Below are 26,388 nucleotides of genomic sequence, written 5' to 3' on the forward strand. Positions count from 1 at the left end.
GTGCTTTTCAAGCCCTTTTACATCAACGAACCTTCAAAATCAAAAAGCTTTTAAGACCTGTTTTCAAGACAAAAACATGTTTCCAGCTGTGTCCAACTTCTTCACTAGCAGTGTCGTTCTTGATTTCAGTGATTTTCTTGCCCCAGTGAGCACCTGCATTGCTTTTATATTAGCTAACCATTAAAATTGGACCATGCTTTTAACCCTGTTGAGATATTACTGACAAAAAAAAGATGCAAAAAAACAGACTTGAGAGTTAATGTCTTCCATTGGCACATTACCGCTGTGCCCCTGTGCAAAGCACTTAACCCCAGATGACATGTGGACTGACCTTTCAATTACAGCATTGTAAGTCTCTTTGGACAAGCATCCTTTGATATATGATTATAGTCATTTATAAATCTGTCAGGTGGACCATGTTGAATGCTCAGATAAAATATGCAGAGTGGTTGGTCTCCAGAATGATGGCTTTTGTTGTTTTTGGCCTCCCACACAAACGCAGAAGTGTTCTTGTGGTAAACAGCCACCTGATAATGTGCGCACTTGAGAGCTACAGAAAAAGGCCAGCGCCATAGGGCGTCCCCACTGAACTCACTCTCACTCTCTCTCTCTCTCTCTCTCTCTCTCTCTCTCTCTCTCTCTCTCTCTCTCTCTCTCTCTCTCTCTCTCTCTGCACTCATTTCCTCCTCCCTCTTAAATTCAAGTGGTCTTATTAACATGCACAATTGAATTGCAAAGCATCAGCTCTGTTGGTCAAATTTAAACTAAGGAGCAATCTACTTTGATGTTTTTTTTTTCTCCCATCTAAGCCTTTGACCTTTCCAGTGCTAATTGGTTTTAACAAAATAACCCAAAGGAACATTGTGTTCTAAATGGATTAGAGTGTGCCTGTTTTATGTGGCTTGGTTTTCACTCAGATTACCATTGCTACACTTTCTATATATACTGTATAGATATTGTAGGTTGTTCTTTACATACATGTGTGTGTGTAATTAGAAGCATATTCTTTCCAGTTGTCTAAGTTATATAATAGTTTCTCAGGTCATCAACTCATAGTACCGATTAGGTTCTTCGTGTAATGTTGTGTGCTTCTGCGGTCGAGTCCGAGGGGTAAAGTTCAGTGCACTGGAGCTGAAGCAGTGACTCACCGGTACGGGCCTTGCACGGACTCTCTGTGCATGTCAGGCTGAATCACGGCAGACAAAGCACGGCGAACCTGTTTTTCCTACATTTGCTTTGAGGAGAGAAGATTTTTTTTAGGAAATCTAACCTCATGTGAAGAGTTGAGTCATTGTGTTTTACATTTGTTCCATCCACATGAGCAATTTCACTCTTTTCTTTTCCCACTTTGTGTTGGTTTTTAGTTGAGGTTAATTTGTTATACTCCACTTTAGGATATTCTGACCATTGTTCATAGGATTCTAATATTGTGGAATTAATCAACAAAAAATAATCAAGACTATTTAAATGGTCTACATATGTTTATGTGTGTATTATAATGGTATTTTAATTAAATTAAAATTATGATGCAAATAGGAATAACTATATATATGCATCATTATATAAAATAGAATAAAATAAAATATATTAAAATAAAAAATATATATATATTTTGAATATTTTCAGTTTTTAATTTGCCATTGTTATTATTTATTGTTATTTGTAAATAATGGCTATACAATGGCTATATGTTTATATTTTAATTATCTAAATGATAATTAGATATTTTGCCTTGGTAACTAGATAAAACAATTATTTTAACTATTTTTTAAGTTTTATATTGTAGGTTATTTCTGTTTATCGTTTTAAGTCATTCGCTCATCTATCCATCCATCCATCCACCCACCCACCCATCCATCCATCCATCCACCCATCCATCCATCCATCCATCCATCCATCCATCCATCCATCCATCCATCCATCCATCCATACATCTACCCAACCATCCATCCATCCATCCAATCCACCCACCCACCCATCTATCCATCCACCCACCCACCCACCCACCCACCCATCCACCCACTCACCCACCCACCCATCCATCTATCCATCCATCCATCTACCCATCCATCCATCCACCCATCCATCCACCCACCCATCCATCCACCCGTCCATCCATCCATCAATCCATCCATCCATCCATCCATCCATCTACCCATCCATCCATCTAAACACCCATCCATCCATCCATCCATCCATCCACCCATGTCTACACCCACCCACCCATCCATCCACACACCCATACAACCCACCCACCCACCCATCCATCCATTCATCCATCCACACACCCAACCACCCACCCACCCACCCATCCATCCATTCATCCATCCACCCACCAATCCACCCATCCATCCATCCATCCATCCATCTGACTTCATACATGTTAGTGAGGGTTGCACTTTTTTTAAACTAGAGCTAATTGTCTAAAGCTTTTGCATTGAGTAATGCAACCATTAGTCACATACCCTGAAAGAACATCATCATTTAGCTCTCGCATCACGCTGTCCTTGACAGTCGAAGCTTTGCTAAGTTGCTGTGCATCGCCCATCAGGTAATATCCCATAATCCTCAAGGATTCACTTTTTGATGGATGACAGCAAGCAGTCTCCATGGTAACACCTACTGGGCAGAAGTCATCTCACATCTGTAAAACAGACAACATATTTTCTTTCTAATTTCATCTGATTGATGCCTGGACGTAAGGTTACACCATTAGTTACTTGTCTCAATTTCTCAAACGTCTATGTGTTTTTTACCCCCTTCGCTTCCTTAGAGGTAAAATGTTTCCCATTAGCTGGCAGGAGCTCAGTGTGAAAAAAGAGACACATAATTAAGACTGAAAGATGTTGCAAGGCGTTAATCAAGTCATGCTCTCTCTCTCTCTCTCTCTCTCTCTCTCTCTCTCTCTCTCTCTCTCTCTCTCTCTCTCTCTCTCTCTCTCTCTCTCTGTGTGTGTGTATGGTTCATGTTTGCATGTGTGACACATGAAGAACCTAAGTGATGCCTTGCTTCTTTGGGAAAAGAAGATAAAAAAAGTAGATAATTGCTTTAAAGATAAGAATAAAAAAGCAAGGACCTAGGCAAGCCAGTTGCCTTGATTCCATCTGAAGGGTAAAGAGATTTGAATGAAGGAACGTGAGGTTTCTATGCTTGAGAGATGAGTGTTTGTGTTTCTTAATGAGTGTTTAATCATGGCTGTGGTTCAACTGATAAGGTCATGGAACTGTTAAACTAATTTATAGTGTGATCTCAATACAAAGCCACTGGTTATTCTACAATTCACAACTGTTTCATTTTCCCCGGCAGCAGCGAGCAAATTAATATTTATTCAATCACAGATGTGTGTATTGTGTGCATTATGTGCAAAATACACACATAATTTTATTGATATCATATAATAATATTCAACCCCATCTCATGACAATTTGTACGAATTTTACGAGGTGGCTAATTCGTACGAATTAATACGACCTCACTCATACAAATTTTTGCGATTTATGCTAATACGTACAAAGTTACCAACTTCTTATGAAATTGTACGAATGACCTACCCGACTCGGCCCCTAAAGCTACCCATCACGTGGGTTTAGACAAATCGTAGTGAGGTTGTACGAATTCGTGCGAATTAGCATTGTAATATTGGTATTTAAAAGCTGTAATTAAAGCTTTAGTTCCCAGCAAAATGAACATTCTGTCATCGTTTACTCAACCTGATGTCATTCCAGATATACTGGAAGCTTTTTTACATATAAGTGTAAAGGGATATGGACAGACCCAAATTCAGGTCACTATTTACCTATAATTGGATAAAATACTACTTTCTGTTAGGGTTAAGGGTATACTTCATTTTTTGTGTTCCACTCCTGTGAGCGTGGAAATAGGCGTTTGGCATGTGCACACTATTGAGTGGACTATATTTTCAAGCGCTCAAAACAATTCACACATGCGCTGTTGTATACACACTGTCTGTGTGGAGACACAAACTTCGTGACCCTTCTGATGATGAAAATGATGTCACACAGAGAGAGTGGACTAAGTGTAGTAGATAGATAGATAGATAGATAGACAGACAGACAGACAGACAGACAGACAGACAGACAGACAGACAGACAGATAGATAGATAGATAGATAGATAGATAGATAGATAGATAGATAGATAGATAGATAGATAGATAGATAGATAGATAGATAGATAGATAGATAGATAGATAGATAGATAGATAGATAGATAGATAGATTGATTAACTTTTGTCTCTCACTGAGGGTTTGATTGATTGATTGATTGATTGATTAACTTTTGTCTCTCACTGAGGGTTTGCTGCTTGTACTCCCGGCAGTCAAATAGTGTTTGATTCACTCGGCTTGTTGGAAAGGCGGCCATGGAGAAGCAGATGCACCCTGGGAAAAGGGAAGTGGGCGTGCGAGGGAGAGGAAACACTAGTCTGTGCATAATTTTTAGTTTTAGGTTTATCATTCCCTTTTTGCAGGGGTTGTCAACAAGCTGGTAGGTTCATGAATAGATCTGCACTAAAGCAAGTGTCTGCTTTTTCTGTCCTCTGTCTCTTTATTGTTCTCCAAGGAAAGACTCAAAGCAGTCATGCCAGTGTTTTTCTATCAGAATATTTGAGCACAGAGAAGTTGATCAGTTTAGGATGCAAACACTTTCCAGGTTTACCGAGGTCATTCGGCCGTAACATTTTCTGTTGACTTTTTTGCTTTCTGTTTGTACTCACATCCAAGTGCATGAAAACATTTTAAAAAATAATTAAATACGTAATCCCATGCACAAAATTGATTCCTGGTGGTTGTCAGCCAGAACAAAAACTGATTTTTGTGGGGGGCCTTGTTGCCATGGTAACGTGCTCCTTAAAGAACTGAAGTGGGAAAGAAGTGTAGTCAGCGATGCATATTACGTATAAATCTGTGTTGTTGATCTACATGACAGATAATGGGAATCAATGGCGGCCATTAGTATGATTGACGAGTTTAATTACTTTGTTTGATTAAAAGTAAAGACGTGCATAAGCATCGGAACCAATTTAGGCTAAAGATGTTTATAAAGATAAAACCCTGACATTAGATGTGCTTTATCATTACCATCCCTTAGGTTCTGAATCTGATCGGGGATAGATTTCAAAGCAAAAAGAATTTGATTAAAATGAAAGTGAACATTATTATTCAATAAAGTGCTTATTTTGCCACTTACATCCACTCGTGTGATCAGTGTTGAGGAGTAAACTATTAATAATTAAAGGATTAGTTCACCTCAAAATGAAAATTTCTTGATAATTTACTCACCCCAATGCGATCAAAGATTTTCATATATTTCTTTCTTCAGTGGAAAAGAAATTTCGTTTTTTTTTTTGAGGAAAACATTTCAGGATTTTCCTCCACTCACTTCAAGCGCAACCAACATTGAAGTCAACATGGTGTATGTATGACACGCCTATTCGTATTTCCATTTTTGGCTTGCTATCAACACGCATAATCGTGTTTATGAACGCCGTTGACTTAACGTTACATTACTGTATATATAAGTATATGACCTACCCCAACCCGTCCCTAAACCTACCCGTCACTGGGGTTAATACCATTTATGAACCTTCCCCTAGGAAAAAAATATCGCTCCCCAGATGTAGATCTACATTTTGCTTCAGGTTAGCTTCAGGTTCAGGAGCTGCAGGTTTTATTAATCTAGGAACAATTATTAATTCGAAATGTATATTTGACACAAGGATTGTGATGTATTCATTCAACTGTCAAAGCTGGGTCTAATCAATACAAAAATAATACAATAAACTTGGTGTTTGTCACGATTTAGGTCACGTTTCATGTTCATGTCCATGTCTGTCATTTGATTCCCTGTTTGTCATGTGATCCTGCCATGTGTCTTGTCATTGGATAATCGTCTAGGGATCGTCTAAGGTCTGGGAACTCACAATTGGCATACCTCAATCCGAGGGGCGGGATAAAAGGTTGTCTTTCAATATCCCTCTCAACTCAACATGATAGCGCTACAACCAACTAGAGCAACGAACGGCTGTGGATGAGTGAATCCAATGCGTTTTCCCTCCAGCGGAGCAATTTTATATATTAAACTTTTGCCACATCCTGTCGTCGAAACTCCGAACACATCTTCCTTTTTTAAGAATGACTTAAGTGACGTTCTCTTAACTCCAAGTCATCCAGAGTCGCGGCCAAAGCCAAATCGGAAGACCGCTGTTCGCCAGCAGCATTTTGTTTGTTTTTAAATAGCAGGTAAATCACCTATAGAAATCACCGTCACAACTTTGCCGTCATTGTGTTAAGCCCGCCCACCAACTCTATACACGATGTGATTGGCCGGACCAGAGTTTGGTTTTTCCACTTCGAAAGCCAACGGAGAGTTGCTAGACCGCACTTTGCTGCAAAGTAATTTTTGCTGCCGCTAAGGTGCGTCTAGATTGTTCACAGGTGTCCCTTGTCTTGTCATTAGTCTGTGTATTTAGTCCCTCATGTTTGCCACGGGTCTTTGTTAAGTTTTGTTTCCCTGTAACCACTGTTGGAAAGTGTCACACCATGTTTTTTTTTGTTTTGTTTTGAGTACATGACATCTTTTTTTTAATAAACTGCACTGGGGTTCTTCTCTGCAACTTGATCCTTTACAGTGTCACAGGTCTGTTAGTTTGGATTTTTAATTTGTTTTGTCACATGTATCAATCACATAAATGAGTTGAAAATTCCTTAACTTCTTTTGATGAGTTAAAGAAGTGTAAAAAATGTGTTGGCATAACTGATTTATTTTTTTTGACAGAGTGGGTGGAACTTTTTTTTACTGCATTGACAGTTTCAAGGTAGCTTTCATAGCTCTGCATGCAGACAGTAGTGAACTTTCAACAACTTCTTTTTAGATCAGTGTTGGCATTTCTCACTTCACCAAGTAGAATTGGATTTCCACTTATTAAAACACTTACGTTACGTCTAGTTACGTGCTTGACAGATGGGCTGAAGTCCATATTTTAGAGATTTGCTTAATTAAAGTCTTCACAGATAAGCTTTCTCTGTTTCGTTCTAACGGGCATTCATCACACTTGCGCTGATTTTAATTATGAATACCCCAACCTACGGTACGTGTAGTAACTCTTTGGTGTGACTTTTTTTTTTTTTTGTGGTGGTGGTGATCTAGAAACGTCTGTGCGTTTTCTCTAAAATTTACAGACAAAAAGATCTGAGCAATGAGAACAGCACCCACCCCAACACTTTATACTCTGTTACGACTCATGGCATTAAACTGCAGTAATTAGACTGTGATAGGAGTCCTCCAGTCAAACTGTACCAGGGCAGAAAACTCACATTTCTGTTTCAGCATGGCCTGTTGCTCTGATTAGCAGCTAATGGACAGTTAACGTTTTATTTAACAGCATGGAGGTAATGCTTATGTGGTGGTGCATGCGGCTTCTGGAAGACGATATTGAGATATTGGCCTTGGTATTCTATATGCCTCTGAACCCTACGATAGCGATACATACAAAATATGTTGCTTTTATAAAGTTATATCATAAGAAGAATACTTCTCTAATTTTTAACAGCCGTCAATAGAACACTTTTTGTAATCTACTTGTATGGGCAATAATCTATAGTACAGTTTATTGGACCTACACCCGGGGCAATGCGGCGCCAGTGTTTTTTTGCTATTTTCATACTGACTCGGTTATCATTTTCACATCCTACGCCACGTTGTTTAAACAGCAAATGCATTTGCGCCCATGAGCTGCTGGTCTGAAAACGAGGTGTGTTCAGGCGCATTGTTGGCGAGTTGCTATGTTTGAAAACCGAAAACGACTGCATTGACCAACAAAAACCTGGCCTATAGTCAATGGAGCAGTAGTTTTTTTCTCATTTAAAGAATGCGTTAGTAATGGGCTATATGCACGCATAAGTTCCGCATTTGATGTAAGGATGCTCGTCCATTTCCGGTTGTGTAGATTAAAGCGGAGGAAAACCGGAGAAAACGGGATTATAGAGTGTTCAATATTTACTGTCCTCCCGTCTTTGAAACGAAACATACATACGTTTAGATGTAATTTTTTATATAGTTATGTTTATTTAATATAATTTTAAAAAGAAGCATAAACACAACGAGGGGTGTCTGTTTTATCTGTTTTTGTGACTACCGTTTCATTAGTATAACCATGGAGTATAAAATTCAATATAAATTCTCGGTATTGCATTGGACTCTATGATCGGCGGAAGTTATCGAGCATCCTTAATCCTTCACCGGAAATAACGCCGTGCATAGAGCCCATATGCGACTATAGGTAGTAATATGCGAATCTGCCATGGCCCAAGCGCAACTGGCTTTTAAAGGGAATGTGACATGAGACTCTGATGGTTTATTGCATGTTAAGGCCAAAACACACCCATTGCTATTCAAGAGAATAGAGACACCTCTTTTAGATGGTTAAAATGGGGCAATTTAAGTCATTCATAAATTCTTAAAGTTAACTGTGTGTGTTCCATGAGACATCTGCTTTTAATTGTCTCTTCTAAGAAAAAAGTGAGAAGAAAAAAAGAAAGTCATTTGGTGTCTTTAATTCAACTGTGTTCTATATAATGGCACTCTATAATAATCTTCCTGTAGATATCTCGACTTAAAATAGATGTCTATGTTTCACTTTAAGGTTGTGTGAAATGACACAAGCTGGCAAGAGTTTGATTCCTCACTGAGTTACGAGGCAGTTAATGTCATAAATTACATTGAGAGAGAGACAGATTATGTATGTGAGAGAGAGAGAGGCAGCACAGGGTATTCCATGTTCATTTTAATGAGAAATCCTTCTCATTTTGTTAACAGCCATATTGACATTACTACACTATGTTAGGAATAGCAATCTAGCGTCAGTGCATGTCACAAGTAACCGTATGGATTGTTTTCTCTCACCATATAATTGAGTTATATGGCATTACTCTGGTACCGCATCTAAATGTTGACATGTTTGTTCTATACGTTATAATGCCAATACCTGGAGGAGGCTGAACTATTTCTCTCTCTGGATATTTGCGAAGACTAAGGGAGGAATCCACTAAGAATGAATTGCTCCCACATATAGTGTAATTTATTTTCATGCAATGTCTTTTTTGCTTCAGTGCCTGTTAAGGAATTATGCAAATCAGATAATGACACAAACACGCCTAAAACATATTAAAGCTGAATGCAATTTCCCATCTTGCAGTGCTAGGATGGAAGATGTACCAGACTAGCAGTGGCATACTTCACCGGGATTGTTCAGAATTGTTTCACCAATGTGATTCAGGCAATTGTATCTTTTTTATTATGAATCAAGCAAAAAGTGCTGGGCCATGTATGTATCGAGCAGGGTCTGTGACATTGAGAATTCAATTTAAGCCTCGTTTACACGAAGGGAAGACGCAGATATTTCCCTTCGGTTTGCCTCTCAATTATACGAAAACCCTAGCCTGGCTGCCAGCCCGAACCCCGCCCACAACATTTTTTTTTTGGTCGGGAAGTTTGATTTGGACTCAATACATTGAGTCGAGTAATTAGGATCAGTTCAGAAATGGTCGGGCCAATCAAATTGCCAGGGTGGGCTTAATACGATGATGGACAGATGATCTGCAGTTACGTAATCATCACGTTTTTCCCAAGTAAAAGAAACGCTCATTATTTTACTACTTTTTCCAACGTGCGTGCAGTTGAGTTCTGTTGACAACCATGCAATGCTACTATATAGATGACTTACTGCATTGCTCTGATTGGTTGTAGGTCTATCCAATTAAGTGCAGTTTTCTTTTTTCCTAGTCCGGTTTAGACACGCCACATCATCAAAGCCCTATGGAGCACTATCAGACTCACATTCTGACTGGAATATGAGTATGATAAAGTCAGGCTACGAAAACCCACAGACAACGATTATTTCTAAAAACTCCGCCAAAGTGGAGATTTCTGATAACGCCTGTTATGTGTTGCCATGTCAACTGGGAGAAACAGGGTTTTAGATTCTCAAACGTCACATTCTGAGGATTCTGATTGGCTTGAATGACTTTTTCCTTCTCCCTACACTGCCGCCCAAAGGTTTGGCATAGTTGATGTAAATAACAACTTTTTTGAAAACGATGTTGTAAATATGTATATTTCTTTTTTAATATTTTCTTGGCCTAATGGTATGTTCACACCGGACGCGAATAGCGCGTCAGGTGCGAATTATTTCAATGTTAAGTCAATGCAAAGACACGTCACGTGCGTAAAAAATTCCTGAGGGCGCGAATGAGGCGTAGAGCGCGGTGCGGTAGATTCGAATACGCCTCATTCACGCATCTTGAGCGTCTGGCGCGTTAAGTGAATTACGCGCGAATGATTTAGTTAGTGCTATTTGTGCACTCACGCGTTTGACGCGAATTGGTGCCTGCCGCCCAAGTTGAAAAATCTGAACTTTCGCGCCGCGTTAACCAATCAGGAGCCTAGCTGCTTGCTTATGTGGTGAAATATCTGGATACTTCAATAAATTATTTTGTAATGTGACCAAATGCATGGTGGGATTCTAATGCACAACAAAGCAAATATTTTTTATCACTTAGAACTTTATTTCAATGTACGAGACATGTTCATTTTTGTTTTGAATGTTATTTATTCCATATCTAGATTATATTAAATATTATTATGATGTAAAGACTACCAACATACATGTGCATAAATGGTGAAACTCGCCAAGCGGTTCGCCTCCGAAGGGTCCGGTGGACACAAACACGGCAACGATTATTCCCACGCCAAACTTTTGTTTTTACGCGTGAATTAACAGTTTAGATTTAAATTCGTGAATAAATGAAATTCCGAAATTCAAACAAATTTTTAACTACAAAACTAAAGTTTTTCAAGAAGATGGATGGATGGATGGATGGATGGATGGATAAATAGATAGATAGATAGATAGATAGATAGATAGATAGATAGATAGATAGATAGATAGATAGATAGATAGATAGATAGATAGATAGATAGATAGATAGATAGATAGATAGATACAGTACTCCTGTTGCAACATCTAAATCAAACATGTTGACGCATCAAGGCTAATGCTTTGCTCTAATCCATAGGGAGTATTTCAGTCCCCACCTGCAATGCAGTTTTGACATGATGTGGTCCTGAAACATTAAATCTGCCTTCTGCCGCAGAGGAGCACACAATCTGTTCGGCGTCCGTTGTGTCTCACTGAACATTGTAAAAGTGTCAGCCAAAAAGCTGTGATGAAATTTCCAAACATTTGTCTGTCAGCTATCATTAACTGCAGGTGCATTTGTTAAAAACATCTTGTGTTGATGAGTTGATGAGTGTTGACTCCAAAAAAAAAAACTCCAAAAAAATCCTGGCTGAGCTTTTTGACTTCAGTGGCTGATTAAAAATCAAAGGATTCATAAACAGGCCTCACTCTCTCTCCTGCTTAAAATGCAGTGGTTAAATTATGGCCACACGGGTCAGCATGTAGTTGACCCTGCAGTAGCCTCTAGCTAACAGACAATAAAATGATTCAAGCTGCTTCAAAAGGGATGGAGAGAGAGTATGGAAGAGACAGAGGCGTTTTTCTAAAGAAGCCATTAGTCCCTTCATTAGTAGTGGGGCAAACCGCGTCACTTCGAAATTGAGTTTGACACTTTAAATTGGTCTTTGTGAGCATGGAACATTTAGTTATGCTAATAATATTTCTGTTTGTCGCAGTTGCTTTAATTAAAGTCCAATGATGATAATCCAAGTCATGGATAATTGACACTTCTTTGATTAATTGCAGGTCAATTGAGGTTTTGCGGAGAGCAGCATCAGTGACTGAGTAGTCTACTTCCATCATCTTTTTACCAGTACACATGGTAATCATGTGACTAAATAAATGAATTAACTAGTGGGTGAGCTCATGAATGGGACTCTGAGCCTCAATGATTGAAACCAACAGTTTGAAAGTTAAATGGATTATGGGTTTTGCACAAACGTAAATCTAATGAAATGCTCAAAACCGATTTATCAGTGGCTGAACATAGCTTGCGAATCTTTCCTTTTCTGCTGAGGCTCCTGACTTTTTTTTTGGTACTAAGATTTGGTCAAAAAAATGTATAGTGCAATTATTACATATTCTAAAATAATAAACGCAACAATTTTGAATTTTGGCTTGCCTCACGCAGTGCAACACATCTCCTTCGCACAATTTTGTTCATTGTACTGTAGATGATCCACAAGTAGGCTATATTTATTCATATCAGCTCCAGCACTCCCTGCTACCGAGAATAAAAATGTATAAAGGATATGGATATGGATAAATGAATGTAATAATGGATAACTACACAATAATTGGGACTTTTAAAGGGATTCAACTTTTTAAATATTTACTTTTACTGCTTGTTAAAATTACTTTGTTAAAATGAGCTGATAGAACACAGAAATAATTTAGTTTTATTCAGTCCACTTAAACATGTTAAATAGATGTTAGCCTAATGATTTCATTGCTCAATGCTCAGTGATGTTTAGATGAGTTTCTGCCTGGGATACTGGCAGAATTGCCACTGGCACACCTGAAATGATGATTGACAGGACTGATTCATTAGGGTCATTCATTTCTGCTTGTTTTGCAGTGGTTTATTGCGTATTGTGCCGAGCACCAGTAATCAGAGGTGGACCCGTGCTTTATCTGTCAGCAAGAGTTCTGCTGATCTGCTGGAAAGTACAATGCCATCAAGAAGTTGGAGCTTCCACACTGTGTTTGTGTAAAATGCACTGCAGCTGAGACTTACACACAATAAACAATAGAAAACCTAAGGGACAACTCCTCTCTCACACACACCTGTATAAGTCTTTCTTTCTTTCTTTCTTTCTTTCTTTCTTTCTTTCTTTCTTTCTTTCTTTCTTTCTTTCTTTCTTTCTTTCTTTCCTTCCTTCTTTCCTTCCTTCCTTCCTTCCTTCATTCCTTCCTGTCTTACTTCCTCACTCCATCCATCCCTCCTTCCTTTCTTTCTTCCTTACTTTCTCCCTTACTGCCTTCCTTTCTCCCTTTCTTCCTTCTTCCCACCCCCTCCATCCATCCCTCCCTCCATCCCTCCCTTCCTTCCTTCCTTCCTTCCTTCCTCCTTCCTTCCTTCCTTCCTTCCTTCCTTCCTTCCTTCCTTCCTTCCTTCCTTCCTTCCTTCATCCCTCCCTTCCTTCCTTCCTCCCTCCTTCCTTCCTTCCTTCCTTCCTTCCTCCCTTCTTCCCTCCTTCCTTCCTTCATCCCTCCCTCCCTTCCTTCCTCCTTCCTTCCTTCCTTCCTCCCTCCTTCCTTCCTTCATCCCTCCCTTCCTTCCTCCCTCCTTCCTTCCTTCCTTCCTTCCTTCCTTCCTTCCTCCCTTCTTCCCTCCTTCATTCCTCCCTTCCTTCCTTCCTTCCTTCCTTCCTTCTTCCCTCCCTTCTTCCCTCATTCCTTCCTCCCTCCCTCCTTCCTTCCTTCCTCCCTTCATTCCTTCCTCCCTCCCTCCCTCCCTCCCTCCCTTCCTTCCTTCCTTCCTTCCTTCCTTCCTTCCTTCCTTCCTCCCTCCCTCCCTTACTTCCTTCCTTCCTTCCTCACTTACTTTATTCCCTCCTTCCCTCCCTCATTCCCTCCCTCATTCCCTCCCTCATTCCGTCCCTCCTTCCTTCCTTCCTTCCTTCCTTCCTTCCTTCCTTCCTTCCTTTCTCCCTTCTTCCCTCCTTCATTCCTTCCTCCCTCCCTCCCTTCCTTCCTTCCTTCCTTCCTTCCTTCCTCCCTCCCTCCCTCCCTTACTTCCTTCCTTCCTTCCTCACTTACTTTATTCCCTCCTTCCCTCCCTCATTCCCTCCCTCATTCCCTCCCTCATTCCGTCCCTCCTTCCTTCCTTCCTTCCTTCCTTCCTTCCTTCCTTCCTTCCTTCCTTCCTTCCTTCCTTCCTTTCTCCCTTCTTCCCTCCTTCATTCCTTCCTTCTTCCCTCCCTTCTTCCCTCCTTCCTTCCTCCCTCCCTCCCTCCTTCCTTCCTCCCTTCCTTCCTTCCTCCCTTCATTCATTCCTTCCTTCCTCCCTTCCTTCCTTCCTTCCTTCCTTCCTTCCCGCCCTCATTCCCTCCCTCGTTCCGTCCCTCCTTCCCTCCCTCATTCCGTCCCTCCTTCCTTCCTTCCTTCCTTCCTTCCTTCCTTCCTTCCTTCCTTCCTGCCTTTACATCAGGGAGTTTTTTTTAAAGATAAATATAATATAGTAAGTATAGTACTTGTAAAAAGATAAAACGAAAAGAAAAAAATTATAATTTTCTTATGGCTTATATTGCAGCGTCTGCATATCTTCTGCTCTCTCAAGGATTTTTGAAGTGCATCTAGATCAAATCTATATTTTCAGAGGATTTATTTCTCTTTAAATTGTTTAATGTGAATCTCTATTAAAATGGCCCGGGGGTCTCTGAACAGAACATGAGATTTAAGCGGGAGTAAAGAGTTCAGAGGTTGTGGTCTTCTAACTCGGACAAGACTTCCCATAATTTGTTTTTCTTCATATTTAAATGGCTTGCCCCACTCTATTCTGGACCAATTCAATCTCCAAACTCAGGTGGATTTCAGTAGTGACCTCTGGCAAATAACACATTCACTCCTACTAACCAGTTTGATGGGTTGAATTGTATATATAATACATACATTTTCCAATTGTAGTCTTTTAAAAAGGCACCTGGACTTAGAAAACTAAGTGCAATATAGTGGTCAAAATGATCAAAATGATATTTTGATAGTGAATCATCTGAATCATCCAATACTCATTTTCCGCAGATTACTCTCTCCAACAGTGAATTGACACACAAACCCGCCTCCCCTCACTCACTTGTTTCATTTTCTCCAGACAAATATTGGTCATGTTACAGGGTTTGAATTCCAGTGTGGGTTTGTACTTTATTCTCATAATTTTACTCATTCCCACATATTTTGTGCTCCCACACAAAGTGCGTCAAGCCGCCTCTCAGTGCTAAGGTGAGTTATTTTTCGCTACTTATTGCGTTTAAACAGTCAAGTAGCAAAATACACAAAATAATGTCAAAATGCAGCGAGTTTAAACATATACACAGTCAGTTATGTTTTAAGTGAATGTAAGCGGTTGAGAGAGAAAAAGTTAATGTCGAGCACTGTTTATTTGTATTAATTTGTACAATCTCGTACGTAAGGTTTCGTATGATCTGCTTACACCCCAGTGGCGGTTAGGTTTGAGGTGGTTAGGGGAAGACATGCTTACTTTTTTCTAAAAATCATACATTTTGTACGATTCATGTCATGTGAGTTTATACGAAATCAACACCTCGTAAAATATTTACATTTTCCTGTAAGATTGAGTTGGCTGGACTGATCTTTTTTACTTTGAACCATCTGTTCTCCATGAGTCTAAACACATTTTTTTTTTTCTGTTACGGATATCAGAAACGCTCTGTTAGGCATGCAGCATGGCCAGCCTTTTTGTGTGCTTTAGCCATTTGGTCGTATAGTAGATTCTTTATTTGAGGAAGAAGGGTTTGAACAGTTTTTTTTTTTGTCCCCTCTCCAACATCACGTTTCCTGACTTTTATCTGCTGAATCAGACACGGAGTAGTCGCTACTACCAACATGAGTCAAAGTGACAGCTAGTTTGTCGTCCTGCTTCAGGGAAGAGGCCTGTTTTACACTAGGCAAAGCTATCAAAGGAAAATGAATATGAATATGCAAATGAAACTCATAACCTGAAACTTACCTAGACCTGAACTGGAAAAACAGCAGCATCTGACATAAGGAAATGACTGTAATTATGTAAAATGTCAACATGAGGGACCATGTGTTGCAACTGTGACTTATAATCATGGCTGCCCTTTGTCAGTGTCTGTCTTCCGCCTTGCGTTTGTTAGGCAAATGCATAAACACTGAGCCATTTATTAATTATATAACTGTCTGTTGCCTAATGCCATGCTGTTCATGTATGATCTTTTGGTTTCAAATGTAGTTAAGTCATGGTGAAGGTGCGTGAACGTGCTAAATTCATTATGGAAGTCATTTTAGAGATTTGTTTATAGGTTTTTAGGCCAATATTTTGTCTAAAATGTTTGTATAAGTACAGTAACAGGTCTAAACATATCTTCCATGCTTTCAGCTTCTTTGTTCAAATTCAAAAAGGTTATGTATAGTGAAGAGTGGGGTAAGCTGTGCCACTTTTTACTTCAAGTTGTTTCTCTATAGAGAATGTCTGCTGCCATGTGATTTTAGGAGAAAACAATGGCAAATGAAAAAAAAAAAATATATTTTTTAATTCATTAATTAAAATAAAATATAAGAACAAAATGCAAATAAATATGTATTTTATTTTTATATATTTAATAAGAATGGAAAGTAAAATAAATGGAAATATAAAACTATAAAAGGCTTTGTGTTGTGTGGTTTTCTGTGTTATTTTTGTATCGCTGAGATACTGTTATAGTTTGTATGAATATTTTGAATGATTCTTTATTGTAATTTTAGTTATTTAGTGTGTTTTTGTGATTTTATTATCTTTTTAATGTCAATATACAGTGTTGTTTTTTCATGTTTTTTGTTTCAGTTAACGTTCATTTTATTTCAAGTAACTTTTTTTTGAATGATCATAGTTTTAGTTAACTACAATTACCCTGTTAGTTATAGGCCTGGTCCAGGCAGCTGTATATGATTGTGCATTTGCTAGATTGATTGGGTGACACATCTTACCCCACTATACTGTGCCCCCATAAAGTGAAGGAAACCACAGAGAAAACACATTTTTAAGCCTTTAGCATTTTCAGTGGTGTGCGCAGTGAAGTATGTCGAGGCGTTTCATGTCGAGGCCAGTGTTGTGAATGTGTGATGCGGTGCATGCATGAGTGTTTGGCGTTCTGGATGGCTAGTTCAGCTCCCGCTGTCTTCTCACTGACCCTGAGGCTAAAATCTCTCACAGATCATAGAGCCCAAGGTCAGGGTTGAGAACTATCAAGCTCAATCCCACCAAGATTATAGCCTTGAAGCCTGATTGAGTCTCGCTTGTTGACAGAAAAAGAGAAGTAAACACAACAACATGGGGGTCAGGCAAATAAACAATTGAAGGGCTTTTGGAAAATGAGCATAGCTATTCGCCCGTGCTTAGACGCCACTGGATTAGTTAATAGTGAAATGGTCTGACTCGGCACTGTTTAAATGTAAACAATAGTTTGTCTTGTGTGAATTTAAGTGAATATAAACAGACAGGACAAATATTAATAGGTTCACATATGCTTGCAAACCCAGTAAAAGTACTGTGTGTGTGTACTTCATAAGTAAAGTTATAAGTATTTTTTTTTCTTCATTAGAATAGTCAAACTCTTGAGAAATGACTTACTTCTTTATTACTGACTGTAAATTGAAGTTTTATGCCTGCATGCATGTAATTACTTAATGTTTCTATTGATATTCAAAAAAGTAGGGAGTTTATTTTTATAGTACTGAGGATCATGAAAGTTCAGTTTTGTCTCTTGAGAGGTCTAGCACTATTATTGTTAACTTGGAAATGTTCTCTAATGTACACATCTTGCCATTAGCATCTGGCAATATGTCTCCAAAAAGTAAAAAACAGCAATGAATATAAATACGACAGAACGAAATAAGAGTAATGAATATTTGTCAAGAAATCAGTGCATATATATTTATTGTATTTTTGATTTTCTTTTCACAGGTTATCCTGATTCTCACCAAGCTGTATGACTTTCACCTTGGCAGTGTAACAGAAAGCACTCTATGGAGGTGAGCAAAAAGATATCATTCCTTCCATCTCTCTCCTCCCATCTTATACACTGTAAAAATGAATGTGCTTTATCTAATTAAAAAAAAATGTGGCAACAGATTACAAGCAATATTATTAATTCAATTTAACAATAGAATTGAGTAAAAATTAATCAAATTAGTGAGTAAAACGTACCAAAAAAAAAAAAAAAAAAAAAAAAGAAACCCCGTACATTTAAGTCACCATTATGGTGATCAGTGTTTGTTTTAGGTTTGTTTTAAAATGACGGGTTTCTCCTTCGGGGATTCTGCTTGTTAACATCAGGTGCGTCTTTAATGTTGGCAATTTAAAATAAAGAGTTCTTAATTAATCTTTGACGTCTGTCTGTTATTCAGAAATTTTTGTTTATTTATTTATTTATTTTTTGGTGTAAACTTTACTCATTTTAAATGGTTAACTTTTAAGGAATAATTTGATTAATTATTACTCAATTTTAATTTGTTCAATTTAATTAAGAATATTGCTTGTAATCTGTTGCCACAATTTTATTGATTAGATAAAGCATATTCATTTTTACAGTGTATCATCACCCGTTCTCCAGTACTTTAGAGTATGGGAGCAGAGTTGTGTGGTTTTGCATGAAATGAGGGGCGGAAGTAATAATTTCAGAAACCATTCCATCTTGAGAACTTTAATTTAATTTAATTTAATTTAATTTAATTTAATTTAATTTAATTTAATTTAATTTAATTTAATTTAATTTAATTTAATTTAATTTTTTAATTTATATTTTTTGTATTTAATTAATTAATTTTGATTATTTTTATTTTTATATATAGTTTAATTAATTAATATCCTCAGTTGGCTCATAGCTAAGCCTATATTTAATATTCAGAACTGAAAAAAAAAAAGATTTTGACACACTACTAAAGTCCTCTCACTCTAAAAAAAATGGTGCTAAATAGCACTAAAAGTGGTTCATTGGCTTGTAATCATAGGGGAACCACTTTAAGTGCCATAACTTTGTCATATGGTGCTATGTAGAACCATAAGAGGTGCCATAGAGCACGTTAACCACCCCAGAGAACCACTGAAGAACCGCTGAAGAACCAAACTGGGCTTAACTGGTTCTTTAAATGGCAGTGGTGCCATATAGCACCATGAACAACGCAAATAACCGCTGAAGAACCTTTTTTTTTTAGAGTGTACAATGTAAATTCAATTAAATGTTTCATCCCTTTCTAATCCTTGTTGGCTCCGTTAGATTCTCGTTTACTGGTTTAGATGTTTTATGTAATTGAGAGTGATAGCAGCAGCCTTATCTTTCACACGGTGCGCTTAACACTTCAATTTGGACAGAGAGAAGCTCCGTATTGCGATGCTTACGTCTCACGATTCGTGATGACGTCTGATTTGAGATGACAAGTGCAGTGCTCTTTTCAGCAGGGTTTCAAGGTTAATGGCTTTTCTGAGAATATATGGATGGATTTTCTTATTCAAGGATGACTCATTCTTTGTGCAAGATAAATCATTGTGGAATTAAGCTTATAAAATACAACGGATTAAATGATTTGGAAAGATAAGTACAGTGTATAATTCAGTTTTAAGTGCATTTACAGAATTTTACACTACTTGCCTATCACATCTATTATGGCAAGTAAGCAAGTATGGCAAGTACCACTGTGCAGGCTGGTGGTGGTGGTGTAATGGTGTGGGGGATGTTTTCTTGGCACACTTTAAGCCCCTTAGTGCCAATTGGGCATTGTTTAAATGCCACAGCCTACCTGAGCATTGTTTCTGACCATCTCCATCCTTCTCCATGGTGTTCCTAATAATCGTTTAAAAGTTTCGATCAAAGAAACTCCTCAAGTTTAAAGGTTTATTGGATTTGTATTTAGTTTTATACATTTAATCAAATTTAATATTAAACTTTCGTAGGAGGGTGAGGAAAACTTCATTGCCCAGAATGCATTGCGTACTGCAATTTCATTCTTCAATTCGGAATTGTGTTCAACCATCAACCAAGTCATTTTGAAATAGAAAAATGGATTGAACCTGTAAGATGGAGATGAAGAAAACACCATGGTAATACCAATCAGCACTAACCCAAATGCAAACACAAACCCAGCTGTCATGAGGAAGACTGAATTCTCACGCTGGCCAGCTAAACCCCGCGGCTCAGAGCAGCCGCAGTTATAATACATCACAACGACTGCTCCCACAGCAATGAAAGTATGTATTGACAAAATGATGGCTCGCTAATACTCAGTATTCCACAAATCAGGCCTCTGGGGAGTTCTGTGATCATTTACACAGGCTAGCAGCTAATCTAAGCACAACCCTGGCGCCGGTTGCCGCTTTCTTCCTGTGCCCGCGTTCAGCTTTGCTCACCACCAGTGGCGTCTCATGATATAATACACTTCAGGGCCCACACACCGGCATTGTTAATTGAGATCAAAGTTCAATTAAGATGGAGGTGGATTTTGAAGGAGCAATTGGTGAAGTTTAGTTCCGCTAGCAGAAAACTAGACAGCTGTTGACTTTTTGAGAAAGGTCAGGGCACGAGCATCGCTCTGAGAAACGGCGTGTCAGTTTTAATGAACAGCGTGACCTTAAACAATGGAGCCGGATCAGTCATTTTTTCCCAGATAATATTCAAAGTGAATGGACCCCTCTGTGTGTGGATGTGAAGGAAATATCGACGCCAGGAAAAGAACTGACACTTGTTTTGCTCAAAGCGCTGTACCTCTTTCTTATGCAAGGATCTTGCGCTCTCAGAGGAAGAGGAAACTCCTAATATCTTATTTATAATTCATCAGCAACAAATAGTGCTCTTAAGGTCTGAGACATCCTTGCGCTTTGTTAAGATAGAAGTTTATTCACAGGAGGAGTAGTAAAGTGTTCAAAACTGAAATAGCTGTGATCCCAAATACACACACACACATTTATATATTTCCACATCAAATGGATGTGTTTCTGGCCCATCTTTCCCCATTCCTTCCCTCCGTCTGACGTCGCTGCCCGGGAGGGGTCATGCAAGGGTGACCGCTGACAGACTTTCAAATTGCAACATTTTGGCAGCGGCAGGTCCTATATAGAGTTGATATTTCACAGGTCAGCGCATGCAACACCAGTCAGACCTTTCAGAGCAGGACTTACCTGATGTCCCTGACCTTTTAAAGAAGTCAGAACTTACCTCTCAGCCAGAGGAAAAACAAGAACTTTGGCAATCTTCATTTTCCCCAGGGATTCTCTTTGTGCCATTTCTTATTAGGGTTAAAAAAAAAAAAAAAAAAAAAAAAAACATCTAGCGTTTTTTTTTTTTTTTTTTATGTACAATCGTAGTGGCTTTATGGAATTGACATTTGTTCGACTTTCAAACAATGCACTCTGATTAGACAAGACAGAGTAAAATCTTGACTTTTCCAACACTTTAGAATTTATTTTTATGGTACTTCTGAAGTAAATGAAAATGAAGTAAATACTTAAATAATGTAAATATAAACTGTCTACAAAATATAAAAAATAAACTGTCTACACATTGTAATGTTTTCTTTGACCCTGCAATTGTGGAATCAATATATTATATTATATTATATTATATTATATTATATTATATTATATTATATTATATTATATTATATTATATTATATTATATTATATTTAGCAATATGCTTACAAAATCTGCACAATATGTTATATTTGATTAAACAATGTCCAATATTTGAATAAACTATGAAGATCATCCTTCAATTTTCTTGCCAGACGTCAGTTTTTTTCCATCCATCAATCCTCCCTTCCTTCCATCTCTCCCTCCCTTCCATTCATCCACTCATCCATCCACCCATCCATCCATCCACCCATCCATCCATCCATCCATCCATCCATCCATCCTCCCTTCCTTCCATCCCTCCATCCTCCCTTCCTTCCATACCTCCATCCATCCCTCCATCCATCCATCCATCCATCCAACAATCCATTCTCCCTCTCTCCCTTCCTCCTTTCCTTCCTTCCTTCCTTCCTTCCTTCCTTCCTTCCTTCCTTCCTTCCTTCCTTCCTTCCTTCCTTCCTTCCTTTTTTCCTTCCTCCCTTCCTTCCTCCCTCCACCCATCCATCCATCCTCCCTCCCTCCCTTCCATCCATCCATCCATCCATCCATCTGTCCATCCCTCCCTCCCATCCATCCATCCCTCCCCTCCATCCATTCATCTTCTCTCCCTCCCATCCATTCATATATCCATCCATACATACTCCATGCCTCCCTCCCATCCATCCATCCATCCATCCATCCATCCATCCATCCATCCACCATCCCTCCCTTCCATCCATGCATCCATCTATCCTTTCTCCCTCCCATCCATCCATCCATCCATCCATCCATCCATCCATCCATCCATCCATCCATCCATCCATCCATCCATCCATCCATCCATCCTCTCTGCCTCCCATCCATCCATCACTTCCTTCCTTCCTTCCTTCCTTCCTTCCTTCCTTCCTTCCTTCCTTCCTACCTACTCTGCTGTACTTCAACATTGCTCATGAACCTCTTCAGTATTATGATTATGCTTTTAATATATATAAGATTTATGAAAATTCTGTCCTCCTGCTTCGCCCCCTTCCCGTGCTTTCCGAGGATCATAAATCACTAACGATTATTATTCAGAAGGTCATTTACCACACTCTGTTTTTTTCATTGATATTCTTACCTTTTTAATTACACTCTGGTGGGACTTCCCCTTATATCCTGCAGCCAACTCTAATTTAGTGTCTGTCATAATAATAAATTGAGAATATCATCACCGCCATCAGCATGTGCTCACTAGACTGGATTTGCGAGTGGTTTCTAGTTTCAGAAGCAGCCTTAGAGGCTCTTGTTATGTTTGCTGTAATCAAATTAAAATCCCATCAACACACCAGATGTGTCAGGAATGGGAGTCAGACCGTTCCCTGTCCTGCGTTAGTGGCCCCAAGGGTCTTTCATTCTAAGGAAAATAGTCTAAATAGAGCAATTGAGTCATATACTTGACAGATAATATCCGCCAACATAAAGACGGAAGGTTTAAAGGTCTCATTTTCCTTTTATCACAGCCCCACTTTTTTATTATAATGACACATGTCATATTTTGCTTGCCTCTAGAGCTTATCTGTTGAATTGAGAGGGTTCTGTTGATGAAAAATCTGGTTTCATCACTGTTGTTTATTTCCCTTTTTTTGCTGTTAAAGCAAGTCTGTCGAGAAAAAAAAAAAAACTCTACAGAACATGTTGTTCAGACAAATTCACTCCAGCAACAAATGAATCCATGTACAGTTGCCATGGTTTGAAACCCTGGAGCTGCATGTGCTGTTGCATGAATAGAAACTTTATACTTATTTTAATCTAGTATCAACTTTGCTGACATTATTGTATCAATTTATCTAAATTCAAAAGAAATGCCAGTGCTTGCAAGGCTGAAAAATAAAACGTTTTGGTTATGCTTTTGTCTGTTTTTCTACATTAATTTAATGCCATTTTTCTGTTGTCATGGCAGTCAGAACACGTCTTATTTTCAGTTGGCTGCAAATACTAAGAATATATCCCTGTGCTGTAAAGGACTCTGGAATTAGAACAAACCACTAAATCATGTTGGATTACTATTAATACATTTTCAAAACTGCAAACGGTGCATGCTCATTCTTGTTTTTGGACACCACATGCTTGTGGGTGGATGATATGGAGTTGCTGTGGGTTTTGAAATGGATGCTTAGTTGTTTTATTTATGTTGTTATGCTATTTAATAAAATGGTTCCAATCCTTGATTCTGATTGGTCAATAGCTGTGCTTTATTCATAATAAAACACGGCTATGACCGCTTCACCCAACAGTTCTATTTATCACTGCGCAACACTGCAGTTCCTATGTTGTTTTTATTTGAGATTTCATGCATATTACACATTGAAACGTTGTTGTTGTTCACGGTCAGGGACTATTTATTTTCTAGCGGAAGTGATTTTACTTAATGAAAGTTGCACTAATACATATATTTTTTTTACTAAAGCAATAAGGTACTCGGAGGCAAGTGCTATATCGTGAATAAGTAACAGCTGAAGGGGTAACCTTGCTTCACGTTGTGCCTAACAACGCCCTTCAGCCGTTACTTATTCACCATACAGCACAGCCTCTCGTACCTTATTGCTTACATAAGGATAAGCAATAAGAATAATTCCTTTTACTTTGTAGTGTTTTGTGCAGTTTTTTCTTCTAATGTTTTGTTTTGTTTTGTGATTTGCTTTGACACTTTGTAAGTTTGATCACTTAGTAATAGTATCCCTCCTCAACAAGTTGTATGATATGGGTTATCATTCATGTCCAAAATGTTGCATGATTATTTTGAAGTTTGTTCTGATGCTGAGTAGAATGAACTTCCACTTAATGTAAACCCTATACTCCTTTAATAGTGCCTGCACTTAAACTCATTAACAAAACCAATTTTACTTCAATTACTCTTAAACTAAATAAAATAAATAACATCTAATGCATAAATGTAATGGAACATGTTAAAACAAATTGCACAACCAAGTGATAATGATAGCGGGATGGATTGCACATCTTCACAATGAATAGGAAACTTTCCAAAAGAGTTTGGAGCAATATTTCTCTCCACAGTTATAAGTACAGGCTGATTGGATCTAAAGCTTATAATTGGAGGGGGAGAAAGCAGCAGATAACTAGGGGGGAACAGTGAAATAATGAAGGGGTGAAAATGAAAACTTTCGGTTGCAATTGGAAGTTGGTTCTTTTACAGGGCTTTGCCTTTTCGAGCACCAACCAGACTCCTTTGAAACACACTGGCAATTTTAATGAGGATGTGAGTCGGTGTGAACATAGTAACATACTATCAAACACACCTCCTGAAAAACGAAACAAATGCTGGGAGAGCGGAAGGTGAGAGAAAATGAAAATCATAATATCAGAGTCTACTCTTCTATACCTCCCAAAAAAAAAATAAATATACTAAATTGATGGTTTAACTTAAAAAAGTAAGTAACCTGGTTTCCTTAAAATTTTAAGTTCATTGAACTGGAAAAAGTGGGTTAATACAATGAAGGAGATTAATTTAACCATCAGAAACTCAAAATTATATGTTATCTGAAGTAAATAAATTATTTAAGTTGATTTGACAAAAGAAAAAATGTTGTGATTACTACACTCTAAAAAAATATTGTTGGTTTAACTTAAAAAAGTAAGTAACCTGGTTGCCTTAAAATTTTAAGTTGATTGAACTGGAAAAAGTGAGTTAATACAATGAAGGAGATTAATTTAACCATCAGAAACTCAAAATAATAAGTTATCTGAACTAAATAAATTATTATAAAGTTGATTTGACAAAAGAAAATATGTTGTGATAACAAATCTTGAAAATATTTTTTACAGTGCACAAGTACATTTGCACATGTACTTAATATAAATGCCCTGCTATTGTACTTTCGGTATTCTAAATTTATATTCTTAAGTCTATTTATAAAGATTACAGTTGTGGTCAGAATTAATGGCACCCCTGGTAAATATGATTAAAAATAGATGCCAAAAAAAAAAACTGCATTGTTTATCCTTTTGATCTTTCATTCAAAAAAAAGTTACAAAAATCTAACCTTTCATTGAAGTAGGCTATGGATCACATTATGAATATACATTTTTTTTCTCCAAAACATGCTACAGGTATTGGCACCCATTCATTACATACTTTTTGCAATCTTCTTTTGACAAGATAACAGCTCTGAGTTTTCTCCAATAATGCCTGATGAGTTTGGAGAACACCTGACAAGAGATAAGAGACCGTTCCTCCAGAATCTCGATCCATGTTGGTGGTGCTTCTCTTCAGTTCACTCCTTTCATCAGGGGTAAAAAAAACCGAAAGCATCATTAGCCAACTATACGTCAGCGGTTACGTCGTTGTACGGGAAAGGCCCCCCTGATTTCTTCAACGATGCATCATATTATGGTTACAAAGCGGCGAGTTACGTCATTGCACGGGAAACACCCCCTGATTTCTTGAACGATGTATCGTACTGTGGCAGCTAAGCGTCGAGTTACGTCGTTGTATAGGAAACGCCCCCTGATTTCTTGAACGATGTATCGTACTGTGGCAGCTAAGCGGTGGGTTACGTCGCTGCACAGGAAACAGCCCCCTGATTTCTTCAACGATGTATTGTACTATGGTAGCTAAGCGGCGAGTTACGTCATTGTATGGGAAACACCCCCTGATTTCTTCAACAATGCATCGTAGTATGGTAGCTAAGCGGCGAGTTAGGCTGTTGTACGGGAAACGCCCGTACTATGGTACACTGACTGACATTCAAAACAGCGGTTTCTCTAACTCTCTCAGTACCGACTGCCATAGGTATCAAGTTACGCCCTCATCCAAAGGCAGGGCGGGGATATGCAGCTAATTTGCATTTAAGGTGGTATACACACGAAACAGCTCATTTTTAAATAGATCCCAAAATGACATTTTAAAATGGTTATAATAAACTAACTGTGGGGTATTTTGAGCTGAAACTTCACAAATACATTCTGGGGACACCCGAGACCAATATTCCATCTTGTAAAAAGGTGCATAATAGGTGCCCTTTAAAGTATACCGATTTATAGTGTGCCACAAATACATTTAGTTATACTAAG

General features: G+C 38.3%; 1 protein-coding gene across 1 annotated transcript in view; it reads left to right on the forward strand.

The window, feature by feature from the left end:
- The window catches only part of sorcs3a (sortilin related VPS10 domain containing receptor 3a), a 228,898-nt gene that overhangs the window by 62,310 nt on the left and 140,200 nt on the right, over positions 1–26,388 (forward strand). Inside the window, exon 2 of the mRNA XM_039681809.2 lies at positions 17,681–17,748. Coding sequence (XP_039537743.2) covers positions 17,681–17,748 — 68 coding nt within the window. The remainder of the gene's footprint in view (positions 1–17,680; positions 17,749–26,388) is intronic.

Source organism: Pimephales promelas, chromosome 6 (assembly GCF_988280905.1).
Source record: "Pimephales promelas chromosome 6, fPimPro1.hap1.1, whole genome shotgun sequence".
Taxonomy (NCBI): Eukaryota; Metazoa; Chordata; class Actinopteri; order Cypriniformes; family Leuciscidae; genus Pimephales; species Pimephales promelas.